The 17,872-nt window shown below is 38.3% G+C and overlaps 1 protein-coding gene across 4 annotated transcripts; it reads right to left on the minus strand.

The window, feature by feature from the left end:
* Positions 1 to 732: 732 nt before the first annotated feature.
* On the minus strand, positions 733 to 16,997 carry pipox (pipecolic acid oxidase). 4 transcript variants are annotated; one of them, XM_016661434.1, is made up of 9 exons: positions 16,986 to 16,997; positions 12,766 to 12,899; positions 8,881 to 9,029; positions 8,094 to 8,307; positions 7,550 to 7,732; positions 4,409 to 4,561; positions 4,106 to 4,255; positions 3,566 to 3,641; positions 733 to 3,064 (listed from the first exon to the last, which is right to left on the minus strand). In XM_016661434.1, the coding sequence occupies exons 2-9, from the start codon at positions 12,874 to 12,876 to the stop codon at positions 2,934 to 2,936; spliced, it is 1,167 nt and encodes a 388-aa protein (XP_016516920.1). In that variant the 5' UTR covers positions 12,877 to 12,899; positions 16,986 to 16,997; the 3' UTR covers positions 733 to 2,933. The 4 variants fall into 4 exon arrangements, with proteins under 4 accessions (XP_016516920.1, XP_007573476.2, XP_007573477.1 ...); XM_007573414.2 differs by lacking the exon at positions 16,986 to 16,997 and having other exon boundaries at positions 12,766 to 12,931; XM_007573415.2 differs by lacking the exon at positions 16,986 to 16,997 and having other exon boundaries at positions 12,761 to 12,849.
* Between the last annotated feature and the right edge of the window lie 875 nt (positions 16,998 to 17,872).

A 17,872-nucleotide genomic window follows, 5' to 3' on the forward strand; every position in this document is an offset into this window, starting at 1 on the left:
CAATCATGCACAACAGTAATGCAGTGGTCTGCTCTAGAGCGGATGCAGCAGTGTACGCTGGTAGCTGCTTGAACTGCAGGCTCTGCCACACACAAGCTCTTTGTCCACAGTTCACACCTTCAACACCAAAATCCTACAGGTTTTCATGTATTGCCAAAAAGCATTAGCCAGCTGTACATGTGTACACTTTGTAACCGTTTAACAATGAATGCTAAGACCTAAGAAAAGCACCAGCATCCGTTCCTTCTTTCTTTGAACAAGTGCCATGTTAAGAAGCAGACAGGTGGACTGTCCGGCTTCCTGAGCTGCTGCACTGTAAATCCATGACGCTCATTATCATGTACTTATTGTAGTCTCATAAAGTTTGCTCTTTGTTTTCCTGCAGTATCTCCCCATCCTGTACTCCCAAAGACTCTCTTTGGGAGTCTTTTCTCCCAAAGAGAGAAGACTGCATCACTTAGATGCTACAAGGATCTTTTTTTTTCCTCCTGAAAACTTTAACAGTTTGAAGTTAACTTGAATTTCCAAAGTAAATACCAGATTAAAACACAGCGGCTTTGTTGTTGCATTTGCTATTCACACACTGTTTTAACTTTGATATAGTTTCCTTCTTCATGGATGTTGTACCATTTTATTTTTTATATTATTGTTTTCCCAGAATTAGTTGACTTGCATGCTGTCATGCTGAAAATGCCTTTTTTAAGAAAAAAATCAGGGACCTATTTTTGTTTTGTTTTTTTGCTAATAAGCGATAATACAGCCCAGGTATGAAAGCAAAATGTTAAGTTTTTATTTGTTTTTGGTTTTTTTTGTTTTTTTAAACAAAGAATTGATGGAGTTCAGTCTGGGTGGGACACCATGAAATGCTCATTATCTGCAGCAAGAACAAGGCCATGCCTGGTTTTCCTCTGGTGCTTCTTCACATGAACACCTTCACCTCCACACACAGCCATGGAACAGCTTGTCGTTGCCAGGGCAGCTACTTAAGCTCTATGGCAACCTGTCACCATGTGGGTGTAGCAGCAGTCTGGCAGTGTGCATGTGCTACCAACCACTTAGCATGATAGTGTTACTCAAACTGTTTAACTTCCTGAATTGTTCAAGTGAAATCTAACACATTTATAATTTACTCAGTAAAGTGGACTAATTCAGGAATTAGATCAACATAAAAATCCCCAGTAAGACCCTGTTTTATGTTCCAGTGTGTTTTAAATGAGCTGAACAACCCTTGAGTTTAGCGCATCACTCCCAACTAGTAACCAGAAAAGGTTCTTAAAACACAGACAGCCCTGCGACAGCCTCATTCATATGCTGGAAGCACTGATCTGCACAAACAGAGAACCCCTTCCCATCACAGTAACCACTACTTGATCACATGACCAGTTCCAGGTGGTACTTCCTGATTCTGACATCATTTTAGCTTCACATTTCTGCTGTGTGTGCGTGCGTGCGTGAATGAATCACACATTACTGCATCTGCTTTACTGCTTTCATACTGATGTTTTTAAAACTGCCTATAAACTACTTAATTTAAGTTAAAAAATACAAAGAAAAAACAAAACTTATTGATGTCATCTTTCTGCTGACTCGGCAACATGACTGAGTCAGAGTTGTATATTAAAATGGTGTAAATGTGTAATAAGGTAACGGCATGTAAATGATTGAAAGGATTAATGAGACACTGGAAAATATTTAGTGTACAGAGCCGGAGTGGGAGGCTGAGGCAGAGCGGCCTGATCAACCTCTCTGTGACCAGGAGGCAGAGCCGCTGCTCCCACTCCAAGCATCATGTTTGGATCTTTTATTGGTTCTGGCGTCGACGATCCACACGTCTCCATCATTCCTAACTAACCCACAGTCTGTGGAACCAAAATCATGTTTAAGCCGTTTGGTGGAGTTGCTTTACTATGTCACATTTTGCTCATTTTAATTTGAGCAACAAGAAAATCTATTCTGAAACCTGAACATGTGTTCAGTTACTTGACGTGTGGTAATGAGTTTCAGTGTGAGAGTCGTTTTGGGTCCGGTCAAAGGCGAGTCCATGTCGTCTGTCTGAGAGATTTGGGTGGAATTTTACAATATGTGATTTTTGGAAGCTTTCTTAATATATCTGATATCGACACAAAAGTGAACGTATTTTTACTGACATGCACCTCTTTTTTTTTTTTTTGGCTAACCCCTTATTCACTGTATTTATATACAAAACATGTATGATTCATTTTAGCTTTGGAAAACTCTTGTTTCTTTTCTTCACTGAAAAACTGACCACTTGTTAATTTTATCTTTGCAATATTGTAAATAAATTCTAGTTATTGACTTGAAGCGCTTTTTCTGACTCAGCGAGTTATTGCTGTCAGCTTTCTAAAGAGTCTTCCTCATTGATTATTTTCACACATAAAAATAATGAATGGTAACTCAGACAGGAGAATGTCTCCTGGCAGAAAAGGAAAGCTCCAGCAGCTTGTTACCAAGAGGAAGCTCTGAGAACAGCTGGTATGTCTTGCATGTAAAAAGTAAAATAAGAAAATCTTTCTGTTGACACACATGAAATTACTGAGGATCTACATCAACAGTTACTGTTGGAAGAAGTTTCATTCAGATACAATTTTATTCTCGTATATCAAGTCAGACTAAAAATGGAAAGGTCTGAATGTCAAAATTTAAAAGTGATAGGAAGAGAAAAACAACTTCACTTGTGAAATTATTTGACTCAAAGTGTTTTTGCTTTGTAATAAGATCCTCTTCAGGTGGTTACTAAGGTTTAAACTTTAGATGGTGAAGTCACTATAAAGTAAGCAAAGTAAATGAGAAATTCATGTAGTGTAAATGGCTGGCTGTTAAACACACCTTGTCTTTAGGAGCTCTAAAACTGGTGACATCATGTAAACTGAATGAAAGAGTTGGAGGAAGGCTTCATGAATCCAGACCCGATCCTACAAAGCTGATTTCATGTGTGACTGGAAACGCCTGATTTTGAAAGATGAAAAGTCAAAGGAGGGCACTTCTCCCAGGCTGAGCTCACACAGGAGCTTACCAATGACTGGGCCGAACTTGAAGCCATGACCTAAAGGAGAGGAATCATGGAAGAAAAGAAAAAAAAAGTAAATAAGATCCATGTCACAACAAAGACAACAACTAAAGACCGAGGCTAACAGGAGACAGCTGAGCCTCCACAGTGTAACTACATGCTCAACATTTTGGGAGATTCTCTGCATGAATCACATAGAGCTTCCCACATTTTGTACAATGAACTTTCAGAAAAGGCCTAAATAAAATGAATTGATATATTTTACTTTGAACAGAGAGATTTTTCTGTAATTCAAAGAAAATACATTAGTCTGCTGACAAAAAAAAATCCCCCCTGCACAACAGCAGGAGGAGCTGTAGTCCAACATATCACAGGATATAAACATTAAAAGGAAACAAGTTATCCTGGCTCAGTGATTTCAAAAACACTTAGATTTGTGATCTGGTGATCAACGGTAGGAGAGGTTGTAGTAACTGTCATGGCATCCTGGTTTCCAATATATGACTCTAGTTGGCTTTGATGTTTTTGGAAATATACCTGAGAATCCTGCTCCAATGACGATGTTGCTGTAGTTTGGATGGTAATCCAACACAAAGTGGCGATCAGGTGTTAGCTACAAAAACAAAACAAGCAAAATAGAACAAGTCATATATGAAATATTTTACTGATACATAAAGGCAATCTGAATTATGCACATCTATGTTTTTCCCCTGCAATTTCAGATTTTCTGCCTCATTTATTAAATCTCTGCAGCTATTTTTAAAGCCCTTTTAAAAAAATAATCAAAATTCTGCCTCTGGAAGAACAGACAACACTCACTAATACCAAAAGGCCAACTCTCAGAAAAGGACATTTTTAGTTCACCACAAGAAGGCGTGAATGATATGAGGCTGAGAACAAAATGATCTGATTTTCACCCCTCTGCTGCAAGAAGGAAAACTGATTTCAGATGTTCAGCCTGACCTTCAGAGACTTTACGCCTGAGTAGAAATACTAACACAGAGCAAACCCAAAACAACCCCAGAACGTGACACTTCAAGGCAGAAATACTTCTGAGGGTTTCTCCTCCACCCTTACTGTATACATGCAGCTCTCCACCACAGCAGGCTCAGGAACCAGGCCGGGTATGCATCTGGAAACGTATCGCTTCAGGATATCGATGTCAGACGTGTCCGTCTGCAAGTCTCTGTAATCCGGGTCAGTCTTGCTGCCTATGTGGTAGCATATCTGTACACACAGTGAGAATACATGGGCCAACAATCATTGCACTCCAAACGCTCCTTTGCAATCTGAATATTGCACACACTAATATTGCGACGATGATATTTTGAGCAGCCTCACTTTCAATAGTTGCTGGATGTGTATTACACATTCACCCACCTTCACCAAGTCTGGGTATTCATTCGACGGGAGGCCATAAATGTGTTCTTTGCTCTCCAAACTCCCAGTGACCACAAAGCATGGAAAACGCTGCTTCACACCGTAAGTCCCAGGAGTCTTCTCTTTCCAGTAGCACACATTGATCTTAACAGTCTGTTGTGCAAAGACAGCAATATAGCTCAGTCAGACATGCATCCTAACCGTCCAGCAAAATGGTTGCTAACCATTTCTGCTGGATGATAAATTGTCCCAGAACGCAGGGCCGGCCCAAGGCATTAGGGCCCCAGGGCCACCAAAGGGTCCCCTCAGTGGAGCTGATTTTTTCTTTTAGTAATAATTTCTATGTCATTGTAATATCAAAAACACACAATTTCACTATGAAGTGATTTGTTTTTACAATAATATATATTTGATAATGTATGTAGAAATTATTATTTTATTGATAAAAAGAAGGAAAAAAAATTGCTCTTGGGGGCCCCCTGGTGGCCGCGCTATGTACTGCATGCTTCACCGGTGTTACATGAGCTGCAATGAGCAGAGCAGCCAAACGTCCAAAGCTTCCATCAGAAGTTAAGTTAGCAAAACAATGTCTCAAAAAAGGACTTATCCTTCAGGGAGGGAGAAAAGAAAGAGGAAGAACTGAAAAAAGCCAAGATAAAGGTTTGTTTCAATGAGCCTTGGTAATGTTTAACAGAAAGATTACTGGAGCAGCTAATAGAAAATTAGCTTGATAGCGACCTGGAACGGTCCAGTTCAACAGCCAAACATTTATGCTAGGATCTTTGTGTTTGTGTGAAGCTCAGTTTTAACTTTAAATGAGTTTATTCTCCTGCTTGGCTCTGTATATTTCTGAGGTATTTTTGGCTTCAAAACGCTGAGTTTGATAACAATAATTGAACCTTCCCAATGTTTGACATTGTCTAGCAAAATGTTTTTATGTCAGGCTACATAGCTGCTACATCGATGATCTGCTCTATGCTGTAGTTGGGGATTTGTTGTTTGCTGCTGGGCATAATAATTTTCTGGCTAAAACAAACATTATTTTTCTAAGTTATGTGAAACTTCTGTTAAAATCATTTGAAGGCTCAGAATCAGTCCAGTACCGGTACCAGTCCATATTCTCAGGGGAGAAAGACTCACCTGGTATAAATTAAATTTTTAGCTATTGGAGTAACGCCTAGGAGGAATTAATGTAATCAAAGAACGTCATGAATATGTGTGTAGGGCTGCACCGATTGCAGTTTTCTGGCCGATCCCTGGTTACCAATCTTTAAAATGCCTGATCTGCCCATTTTGATTTTGGCTGATATATTTTATTTTTTTTTGTCTGAAATGTAGGGTATAGCAATATAGCAAGAAAGTCACTGTTGGCAACAGTGGGATGAATATTAACTGTAAATGTTCAGACCTGACCTGGTGGGTTGGTCTGTCAGTCAAACCTCTCACTGCAGAGCAGAAGAGGACAGAGACTGATTTATAAACCTTTGCTGACAAAGATAAGATTAGGGGATAAGATGGGCTTCACGTGCAAGTATCAGCCAATCACAATCCCCCAAAATTAAAGAAATCAGCACCCAGAAATAGGCCTGTCGCGATAAACGATAAATCAATTAATCACACGATAAATTAAACCTGCCAACCTCATTTTAATTATCGGCTTTATCGTCTCTTCCTGCCATTTTTTCTTTCTGTTGATGACACTGAATGAAAAAAGACTCAGCTCCGGTGCTCTCCACTGACCCTCCCTTCCTTAGTGTAATGTCCAGCTCACACTACACGAGTTGTCGGCCCATTTTCAAAACCTGAGAGACACATTAGCCGACAAAAATCCTAGGCATAACGGTTCAGTCGGGTTCGATCGTGCCGTGTGGTGTCCAGCCACATGGGCACAAAATAATGGCTACAAGTCCAGTTAACTAATTTTACTCAGCCATTAATCAATGCTTTATTAGAATCTACCTGTGATGCATGTGGCTTAGTCAGCGTAAAGTCCTGACTGAATGAAAATCATTATAACCTAACTATGTCTTGGGCCGGCCCTGCCAGAATGTATTGCGATAAACAATAATATTGTTGTTTTGGGACTATTTTCAAGTACTGTGATAGTAATAATGGCATAATAAAGCAAGAACACATTCTCAAGGATCAATAAACTTTAAATTCTAATAAACATTTAAACACTAGAACTGGAGAACATTTGAAATATCCAAAAGAAAGAAAGAAAACAACAGAAACAACAAATAAAATGAATTATAAAGTCTCTGTAAACAAAATTGTCTTTCAACAATAAAAAAAAAAGGGATAGTTGAGACCACAGCACCAGACTGACGACCAGTTTTGGTAGAAAGACAGAGAAAAGAGAAAAATGATGAATCAAGAAAATGAAAATGATTGAGTTTCTTGTCATTTATTATGCAATTAATTGATTTGTAGTGTATTGTGACAGGTGTATTCATTTGTTCAGGAATGGGGATCATTGTGAAGTCAGTCAAATAGAACCATTTCCTTAGGTAGCAGAGTTTGTCCTAAACTTCTGTAAACTGCAGAATGGATACATTTATAACCATTTCTATTGGGAATTCTCATGTTGGGGGCTTTTCTAGGTTCTCTACTGGATAACTGAACTGGGGCTTGTGTCTGTATTTCTCAGGTTCCCTTGACAGTGACTCTGGTCTGGTACCAGTCATTAATGAAAAGGTCCGTTCCAGCCCTGCAACATGTGTTGTGTTTATCCCTGTGGGTGCAGTAGTCACTCATCTTTGAAAATGATGGGATTCATACTGAAACCTGAGGAGTTCAGAGAGACGGACGGATCAGAGGAAGGCTGCTGAAAACCATCTACAGACCTAACAGATTCCTAATTAAACTGTTTGAATTTAAATCACTTTGTAGGAATTTACAAACTAAGTTTTATCTAAAGTGATGCTTAATATGCAATTAAGGCAGGAAATATGTAGCCAGAAAAGAGGAAAAACTGAATCAACATTCAGCATAGACCCTGTATTCTAACTTTGTGATATTGATATTTAAATACATTGCATTTTGTTTAATAAAGCTAATATAATCAAATTGATTCTGTGGCATGTGGCATACAATACATGCTGTCATCTCAACATCTCACATTACACCATGTGTGAATACCTCCAGTGGTAACTGGAAACCAGTATGAGCCAGGAGCTTATTGGTCCAGGGTCCAGCAGTGATCACCACATTTCTCGCTTGATAAACTCCTCCAGAGGTCGTCACCTTGACAACAGGACCAGGCTTGATTTCTGTAACCTTCTCGTTGTCTTGTATGACCCCACCCAACTTCTGAAACTGATCCTGGAGAAACAAAACCAAACATGTTCCAGGAATGTTTCAAATTAAAGAAAAAAATAAAAACTGTTTATATCAGGACATTATTTCTAAGCATCATGTCATCTAGTAGTTCTTGTGCAGACAGGATTCTTTTTTTTTTTTAAGAAATAAAGTAAACATGTATTTCTACTCAAATCAGGTTAACACAAATAACTTTAATATCATGTCTGGATATCTTATAGAATTAAGATTGCAAAAAACACATGGTTGTACTTTTGTACTTTATGCTACATTAAGTTAACGTTTCCAACATGTAGCTATACTTTTAAACAAAGTTAAATGAATATAAATGAGATGCCTGCGTTGCAGTGAAGCTGAGCCGTACCTGAACCGCTTTCAGGGCCCGGTCTGCAAACAGAACGCCGCCGGTTACATCCAGCAGGGCGCCGTGGCCCTCAGACAGAACCACGTTGGGGATGTGCTGGTGGAAGTTATCACGGCTCAGAATCACCGTGGGAACCTTGTTCTTCAACAAGGTGTTCTTGACCAGCGGGTAATCCCCACTGGTTTCTGGTCCCATGACTAACAGTCCAGTTTGTCTGTGAGGAGAGATGAAGGCGGCAGGGTGGACGGACAGTTTAGACACACAGTTTGTTCTACTAATAGAAAACAAGCTAATGTAAAAGTGAAAGGCCACTACTAATATTATAAGTGTCACATCCAAAAGTACATATTAATACCAGTGCAGCACACAGTTACATTAGGAAAAAAAAAATATTTTGTGGAAAAAGTGAAACATTTTGCATGTTCTTCCTGTGCAAGCAAGACCTGGTTCTTTACCCCTAAAACACAATGTTTGGTTAAGTAGTTTCTCTAATTTCTCCTTGAGTGTGTGTGTGTGTGTGTGTGTGTGTGTGTGTGTGTGTGTGTGTGTGTGTGTGCACGTGTGCGTGCGGATTGTTTGTCCATTGTTGACCACCACTCCCTGCAGCCCTGCAAAGGTAACCGATATGTACATACTTTTTGAAATGACTGATGAAAGATATTGAACTTTTGCCACAATATTACATTGTTTTAGATTTAATATTTACAGTTTCTTGATTCTCAGTCTGGGCAAGCCTTCATGTTGTGTTTAAACAGTTTTCCACTCTGCATCTTAGCTGATGCCTGACCTGTACAGCGTCACTCCGGCCTCCTTCTCCAGCTGGGCCCACAGCTGGTAGCCCTCCCCCATCATCTGCGTGTAAATGTCCTGCTCATAGGCTCTACGTATGATGCGAGTCTGGCCATGGGAGCTCCCTCTGGTGTGAGGCAGAACGAACTGGACAAAAATGGTTCAGATTAAGGAAAGAGAAAACCTGCTGCTGAAGTGAAGTAAGCATGTCCTACTGTATACAAAAACTGCAGCTGTGATCTACTCAAGTACAGAAAATGATTTGCTTAGTGTAAAAAAAAAAAAGATTATGAATCTCTTTGAGGCTTGTCTGTTTAATAATGCATTCGGGTTTATTTATACAGCCCCAACACACACTGTTAAAAAAATACATCTCTAATTTATGGTAAAATCCCAGTAGCTGTGGTTGCCGGTGTTTATACGGTAAAATTCTGACAACCACAGCTGCCGGGATTTTACTGTAAATCAGCGATATTGCCTTTTTTTTTTTTTTTTACAGTGCACAACGATTATCATGTCAAAGCACGTTACAAAAAGAATGCAAATCAATCCAATTCACATAGGCAGATTCCATATGAATGTATTCCTATCGGATCCTGCGTTAAACAATGACAGCGTCCCTTTAACAGAAAGAAAACCTGAACAGACTCTGACTCACAGCGGGCAGCCGTCCACAAAAACACACCCGGTCAGACTGAGCAGTATTGAATATGTTACATAAGAAGAAGAGAGATGATGACAGTAGAAGCTCTGAGCCCATTTCAAAGCTCGGCGCTTTTCATTTCAGCCACCAATAAAATCTCAGCTGTCAGAATTTTTTTATTGGTTTGACTGTAGAGAGACAGAAAACAGTTTTTTCACTTCCGTTTATTTCATCAGCTCTTAGCAGTGATGAATTCATGTAAATCTTTGTCAATAAAATGTATTCTATTAGAAATAAAATCATCGGCATCATCCCAAATATGATTACTAAGTCTGTAGTAGTGAGGTAGTCCTGGAGAAAACTGTAAAACTTGATCTGTTTTACTAGCCTTTAGATTTTATTAGCTGAATCAAAACCTTCAACTTGCATGTTGGACCCAATCAAATAATGTAAAGAAATGGATCCTTTAATTTCTGCCCCCATTTCAGAAATGATTCTTCTGTCCTGAGTAAATGGTTTTAAGTAAGCTGCAGCTGAACTTTTCATTTTACCGATGAAAACTTTTCTTGATCAAGGCAGTTTAATAAATTACAGACCTCTTTCTAATCTTCCTGTCTTATTGAAAGGAGTTACTAATCAAGAGTGTGAACATCTATACAGTAATGACTGTCAGAGCTCATCATAACACTGAAGGCACACTGCTAAATGTCACTGATGCTCTCCTTGGCTCAGTTGCAGGACTGGTGCCTGTACTGGACCTGTTGGACCTCAGTGCTGATTTTAACACATCCATCACAATGTCTTCTTAGAACAGTTTGAACATGTGGGCATCAAGGGAACAGCAGGCTGGTTGAAACCAGGTTACAGGTTTTTCCATGTTTATGATCAAACTTCTTCACACTCCAATGTCCGTTGTGGAGTACCACAGGGTTCAGTGCTTGAGCTAAAACACTTGGGAACGTTATCAGACAACATAGGAAAATATCAAATCATAATGATAATATTCAGCCATATTTTATCCATAAATCCTGATTAATTTAGTCAGTTAAGTAAACTACATGCATGTCTCAAAGACATAAAATGCAGATAACTTTAGTCAAGCTTTGGCGCATTGTAGAGCATGTTCATAGGATAATTGTTGTTTTTGTCGTTTCATTGGTTCCAGTTGGTAAGAAACAAACCAATTCATGATGAGTTGATTTTGTTATGAAAATAGTAAATGTCTTGTACTTGTATAGCTCTTCATCAAGTCCAGAGAACCCTACATCCAGACACTTGAATGGCTGTGGCTACAAGCTACAAGCTACTGCATTGTAGCCTCAGCTGCTCTGGGGCAACCTGACAGAGGCAACACTGCCTTGCAATCATTTACATTGTTTATTGTCAGTTCAGCTTGTTCGAGCCGAGTATTAGTAAAAATAAATAAAAATTAAATACTGTTGAATATGCCATCATTCTCGTTTTCAATATTTATTATTAAAATAGATTATGTAAGGATTTTTTTGACCCTGTCTGTCAAAGTGACAAACAGTCGATCTCTGTTGTAACCGTAGTAGACGATTAAGAAGCCAGTTTGATCCGACCTTTACTCGCTCCACTGTCTGCTTCTTAGCAGACCAAAGTGCACCTGTTATACTTATGCAACACCAGACAGTACGCCTCATTTATGGGTCACTTGTTTACAGTCTTGGCTGCAGGCCTGGATAAAATCATGCAGACTAAAGAATGTGAATCAGAACAGCCTGATCTACGCAGATTTACAAATGACACTGTATGTGCTGTTCGTCATGCTTCCAATTCAGACACGTTGTGGTTGTTCTTGAAGGAAAGTTAAAACTTTCCAAAAACTTTGTTCCGCAATTGGTGGGTTGCTGGTTCGATCAACTCTCCGTCCAACTCTGTTGTTCTGTCCTTGAGCAGGACGTTTCACGCTTCACCCACCTAACCTGTTGGTGAAGGTTGGAGGGCCCAGTGGAGCCGCAGCACGGCAGCCTCTCTTCTCTCTAATTAATCAATTGGAGCTCATTTTAATATGATAAACCACTAATTGTTTAAGACCCACCTTCACTTTTGTAATCCTTTTCTTTGAATGACAGCTTTCACTGTCAAAATTTACCTTGAAGTGATATTGTTTTTGAACTTCAGTCAGCCTTTAGATGTTACATCTTGTAAATGGAAGCTTCCTTCTCTCCTGGTCATAATGTCCCTTTAATCCCCAACCACTCCTGGTTTGGGTTTTATCAGGTTCCTCTCCTCTCTTCTTCTCTCCTCTCCTCTCTCACTCCTCCTCTTTTCATACTTGAATCTCCTCTACTCCTTGTCAAATCTACCTGAATTTATTTGTCTTCTACTGCAAATACTTCATTTTGTTCTAACAGTAACCAGGTTTAATCTTTTTTTTTTTTTACATTCCAACAGCTGTTTGAAGACATACGTGATCATTTTTATGCTATTTGTTTCTGAATATTGTTCTTCTTTAGCTTATCTGCTAGCTCCTCTCTAGAGGCAGTTCTTTATAGCTATATAGCTTTTTAAAGCTATAAAGAACTGCTACCAATAAAAATTGTCTACCAATTTTTACATTTCAACAACTGTCTTGACCAGCGAGTAGTTTTAAGGTAACTTCATCTTGTTCAGCTGTTTTCAGCTAACAGCCATGGTATTTAAACCAGATCAGGGCTTGCTTTTGTAATCTTTCTGCTAATTTATTGCATTTCAGCAGGTTTTCTGCAGTTTACTTCAAAACTCTGCAGTTTATGAGCAGAAACAGTGTTTTTACAGAAAAGGCTCACATAGACTTCACATGGTCACAAGTACAATTTCAAAGCAAAAATAAATGATATTTTACACTGAAGTAACTCAAAGACATTCTGAATGTTTGACAGGCTTCAGAATTCTCACATTTTAAAAGTCAGCATCTACATCTTTCTATTGATTTATGGAAATCCTTTTTTTGTTCCTTTAGCTTTTACAATCTGTAAGCATTTTAATTTAAACAATATGCCAGGTGAGTGACAGGCTACACAGAACGGGTAAACAGCTGCAGAAGTAAATGTGATTCTAGTATAAAGGGTACAATAGCTAACTCAAGACCCAAGACTTTTGGGTTTTGAATTCAGTTTCTGAACAATTATCTTATGTCAAAGCTGCAAAGTTGGTACAAATGTGTCATCAGCGCAACAGGCTGTAGGTTTTTGTGTGTGTGTGTGTGTGTGTGTGTGTGTGTGAGACACACCTCACCTGTTCCAGCAGCAGAGTCTTCTTGTTGTGTTTAGCCAGCTGGTAGGCCGTGAAGGAGCCCTGGACTCCAGCCCCGATCACCACACAGTCATAGTCCTGCTTAGCAGACATGCTGCCGGACTCTTCATGACACACTGTAGTCATACTCAACTCTCAGCCTTTTATAGCTCAGCCTTTTATTTCTCCGCCCACGATCAGTGGAGGAGGACCCAAGCTTATAATTCACTGGAGAACCCAGTGGTCAGGGTCATGTCTGCTGTCTGGACTTCTTGATCAGACCATCTGAGATCTCTTGTTGCTCTGCTGGAGTTACCAGGTGCAGCTGGAGGTCATTGAGGTTTATGGCTTTTGACCTACTTATCCTCTGCATGACCGTCTGCACGCTGAGTTTAAATGGACGCTCTGCTGTCTGGTCTTGTAGTCGGTTGGTGTTTCTGGTCATAACACCAGCTGTTTCTGGTCAGCTGCTTCTCCACCACATCAGTTTCTGCCAAGGCAGCTGGTTGGTTGGCCAGAGCATGATCCTCTGACCTGCTGTGAAGGGGAGCAGAACAATTTGTTCCAACATTTGTAGTGTGTTTTTATTTATTTATTTATTTATTCTTTACTTTTTGTGTTTGTTTTGCTTGCATTATTTAATTTACGAACGTGTTTTCCTTTTTTTTTTGATTGATGGCTAATTTGCTTTGGTTGTTGCATTGCATGCTTTTTTTTTTTTTTATTTTTTTTTTACCTGACATAATTGTCTTCCTGACATTCCCCTGGAACCAAACAGTATGCCTGAAGCCATGGTTTTAAATAGGATCATGTTTTAAGGAATTGTTAAAATATAATATTGTATGTTGTCTCTCCCTGCTGCCTCTCAGATGATCACTGCTCACTGCACTGCTTCATTTGTAGTCCCTCCTTTATAATGAATGGCTCTCTGTGAGCAACCCGGCGGGACATGTCAGTAGCTGCTCCTGTTTTGTGATTGTCTTTTTCTTCTAACCCAAAAGCTAGTGAGTAACTGAAGTTTTCAGGGAAATATCAGATCCTAAAGAGTTGTTTGTTTGCATTCTTTCGGCCTTTCAGTATTTCAGTTTGCTTGATTGTTTCCTTTTCGCTGCTGCTGAACAAACCTGAAAAAAATCTCTCCTGCTGCAAATTCAGACCAAGCTGAAAATCTTTGCAAGAGGAGACAGAAAAGCATTAAATGTAGAAGCAAACAGCTACATGCCAACATCTCTCTAAAGGATTTGAATGCATATGTAATGGCTGATTGGTTGTTTTCTGGCCGTTTGCCAGGTTCTGGGACAGAGGGTCATGGAGGGTATGTTCCAGTTCCATCTGGCTTTTTCCTGCGCCTTCGTCATCCAACTTCACACCTGATCAAAGGGCAGCTGTTAGACTCATATCACACCAGACAGCCAGCTTCAGCCATTGGTCACTTGTTTGCAGTTTTTCTTGTAGATGTGCAAAAAATAACCTTAGAGAAATGCAGCCATTGCACACTGGAATATTTCTGCCCTGTATACATCATTTAATACCTTTGATGTTTATTATACAAACAAGTTGCTAATAAATCTTTTCACCAACAGCAATACTCAATATTACCCCATGTTGCATAAAATGTAAGTGTTTATATCTAGCCACTGGAAAGTCAAGTTCTTAGAAAGCTTGCAGCCAGGCTAGCTTTCTGCTCTGAACAGAGAGGAATACGAAGGCAACACGCTGCCAAGGTGTAACTCGTCTTGTGCTTGAAATTAATGCAGCTCTGCTCTTTGTTTTGCTTTGCATGTGAAGACATACATGCTGTGGCTGTGTGGAGACAAAAGAACCAAAAGGAAGGATTGAGTTAAATGTATCATTTCTAAGCTCATCTGAGCAGGAAAAGGGAAATGTGAACCAGGTTACATGTGTAAAGGATTGAGGTGGCAATTTACTAACATATGAACAGTTCTGAAATGTTTATATGAGGAGGTGATGATTGAAGAAAGTGAAAGAGAGAACACCGTGTGAAAGTTAGCCAATCAGAGGTAGATAATAAGTAGAAGGCCACAGTGACACTGAAATGGATTCAGTGGGACAAAAAGTTGGTTCAGTTGACACCTGTTGAAATATTTTAGAGTATGCAACAGAGAAGATTGTGTACTTTTTAAAGTCGACTGTTAAACTCATTAGGAATGGTTGGGTTCATCTGCTGTTGGGTTGATGTGCAGTAATAACTACAGAGTGACAAAACGTTGAGTCAAAGGATGTCATGCTGTTGTGTAAGAACAAGAAGCTGGAGAAAATTTTGTGCATAGTTACATATTGATTTTTTTATTGACTAAATTCGCTATCAAAACAATGATTAATAGTTTTCCCCCAATAGTTTTCAGTGCTCCTACTAAAAAGTCCCAGTTTACACTGCAGGCCTTTATGTCCCGTCATCTTATCATTGTTGATCTAACATTACTTTTTAAAATAAACTGCTAAATATGTTTTAATTAAACCTTAAGTTTGATCAGACCAAAATGATTTTTTTAAAAGTAAAATCAAAACTCATCGCTTCTTCAAAATTAACTTTTACGGCAGATAGTGGTCAGGGCCAAAAAGGAGAACAATCAAACATTTTCACCACTGCCTTTACACATGGCAGATGCTCGAATAAACTTGAAGTCAGTATTCACTTAATTCTTCAACTTCTAATTTTATTTCAAAAGCTAAATAATTATTTACTTATTGTGTAGATATTTTTTTTTCTCATACAAGCATTAAGTCAGGAGTCTGTGGGTTTCTCTCTTCTCAGTTCTTAAAGTTTTCCACTAGATGGCGCCACACAGCTGCAGCCTCCTGGAGCCAGACCTCCGCAGGCGTGAAGCTGCACAGCTGATGATCAACCTGTTTGATTCAGTGGTTCAGTGATGCAGGAAGATTAAAGAAGTCTCATATAAAATATTTTATAAAGTCTATCCTACAAAGGTATATATTAATTCTATATTCAAGAAAGAATTGAATGTAAATTGTATGTTTTGTGATTCATAACCTCAAACTGTTCTCCCCTTGTTTTGGGAGAATTTCTGTGACTTTATCCACAACAACATAGAAGCACAATTTATGCTTTTATGGGAAGACATCTTACTTGGCCTCATTGGTAAAAACATGCTTAACAATTGTGAGATTCTCACAAATCCTTTATTGTTACTAGCCAAATATCATATTCATTGTTCCAGGTACTCTGAAAGGAAGTCATGCTTTGCTGCATTTTACAATGAAGTAAAGTTTTATATCTGGGCTATCAAAGACTCTGAGAAAAAAATAGCTTAAAACAACTAAAATCTGTACTGCTTTGAATGAACTGTTGGGAACCTAAGCCTCTTAGCTTTTTCTTTTTCTTGAATGCTAAATATCTGTATTTATCTGTATTTACCTGCGTTTTGACTAAAGTCCGAGAGGTTAGAGTCCTTGTCAAACGGCGTTTTGACTAAAGTCCGAAGGGTTGGAGTCCCAGTTGACGGCGTCTCAACTAAAGTTCTACAGCTTTTTATTTCTTTCTCACTGTTTACGTTTTAATGATGTGAAGCCCACCGGAAAACGTTTTGGAGTCCTTAACTGGGACTCTAAGGACTTCAGTTAAACTACGTTTGACTGAAGTCCTAAAAGGGGTGCGGGTTTTAATGTTTTTGTTTTTTTTCAAAATCTCTTTCTCTTTCTCACTGTTTATTACATGCTGTTTTTATTTTAATTATGTAAAGCACTTTGAAATGCCTTGCTGCTGAAATGTGCTATGCAAATAAAATTTGATTGATTGATTGATTGATATTAGGACCAGACTCAAATGAGTTTAATTCTTCAAAAAAAAAATCATTAACAAAGCATAAAGATTTAAAGCAAGAATAAATCAAAGGATAAGTAACATATTTGGATCCAAATTAACTGAGGTCAACTGAACTCTAACTGAACACAAACAAAACTGACCTACAAACAAAGAACAAAAGTCTGCTTTAATAGGAGTGGAGTAACTGAAATCTACCACATGAGGGAGGTACGACATAACAAAAGAACAAATAAATACAAAATTAACTAAGGCATCCTATGAAACAAATAAAGCAAACTAACTTTAACTTAGCACAAACAATAAGTGAATATTTAAGTGACAAAATTAAATTAAAATCAACTTGAAGTCTCCCCCCTTCAGTCTTTCAGAAAATGGTTTGATCCAGGTTCCTCCTCCAGCTGGTTTATGTCAGCAGCACCTCAAACAAAAAACAAGTGTAAGTAAACCATTCAAACAGACATTAACTAAAGTGTGCACCCATTAGGAAATATATGTCTAAATGAAATAAACTTAAACAGACAAAAACCAAAACAAAAAAAAAAAAAAATACTAACACGATGTGGTGGTGGTAAGAGCATCCACCACATTGAGGCATAACAAATGTTTCACTCCGTTATACCGTTATTGGAATGTCTGAGAATAAAGTTTTTTTTTTCTTTTTAAAAAGACAACATTTTCTCAATTTTTTATTTTTGCATCTTAAGTAGTTTTATGAGTCATTGCCCTTTTCCTTTTATATCAATAAGGTTTTCAGCTGTCGTATTTTTGGTTATATTTTAAATGCCTTGTTACATTCTTTAACTGCTTTACAACATTCATCATTCCACCAAGGAACTACTTTTTTCTTACCTTTTACTTTTATTTTTGGTATGATAGAATTAGCAGCATTTAAAATATATTCTGTTATCTGACTTGTACATTCTTCAATGTTGCCTTTTAATGTTACCATATGACTGGATTTCTCAAAGTTTATTTTACATTTTTGCCAGTTAGCTTTGTTAATAGGAAATCTTCTTACCTGTTTATACTGTCATTAATTATTGTACTCACTGGAAAGTGATTACCTAATGTAGACTCCCAGTTGATATCCCATACACATGAACTTACAAGATAATCATATATTAATGTAATATCAGGACATGAAGCTGTACCTTTATGTATGTTTTCTCTGTAGCTTTTCCACTATTAAGACAAACTAATAGTGGAAAATCCATCATTTCTTCAACTGTGCTACAATTATGATAGATAGATAGATAGATAGATAGATAGATAGATAGATAGATAGATAGATAGATAGATAGATAG

This window comes from Poecilia formosa, unplaced genomic scaffold (assembly GCF_000485575.1).
Source record: "Poecilia formosa unplaced genomic scaffold, Poecilia_formosa-5.1.2 Scaffold328, whole genome shotgun sequence".
NCBI lineage: Eukaryota > Metazoa > Chordata > Actinopteri > Cyprinodontiformes > Poeciliidae > Poecilia > Poecilia formosa.

Coding starts and splice junctions, on each gene's coding strand:
- pipox (XM_007573414.2), bottom strand. CDS start 12,909: ATGACTACAGTGTGTCATGAAGAGTCCGGCAGCATGTCTGCTAAGCAG. Junction 9,030..12,765: donor AGACTCTGCTGCTGGAACAG/GTGAGGTGTGTC, acceptor ATTTTTGTCCAG/TTCGTTCTGCCTCACACCAG. Junction 4,256..4,408: donor AATACCCAGACTTGGTGAAG/GTGGGTGAATGT, acceptor CTGTGTGTACAG/ATATGCTACCACATAGGCAG.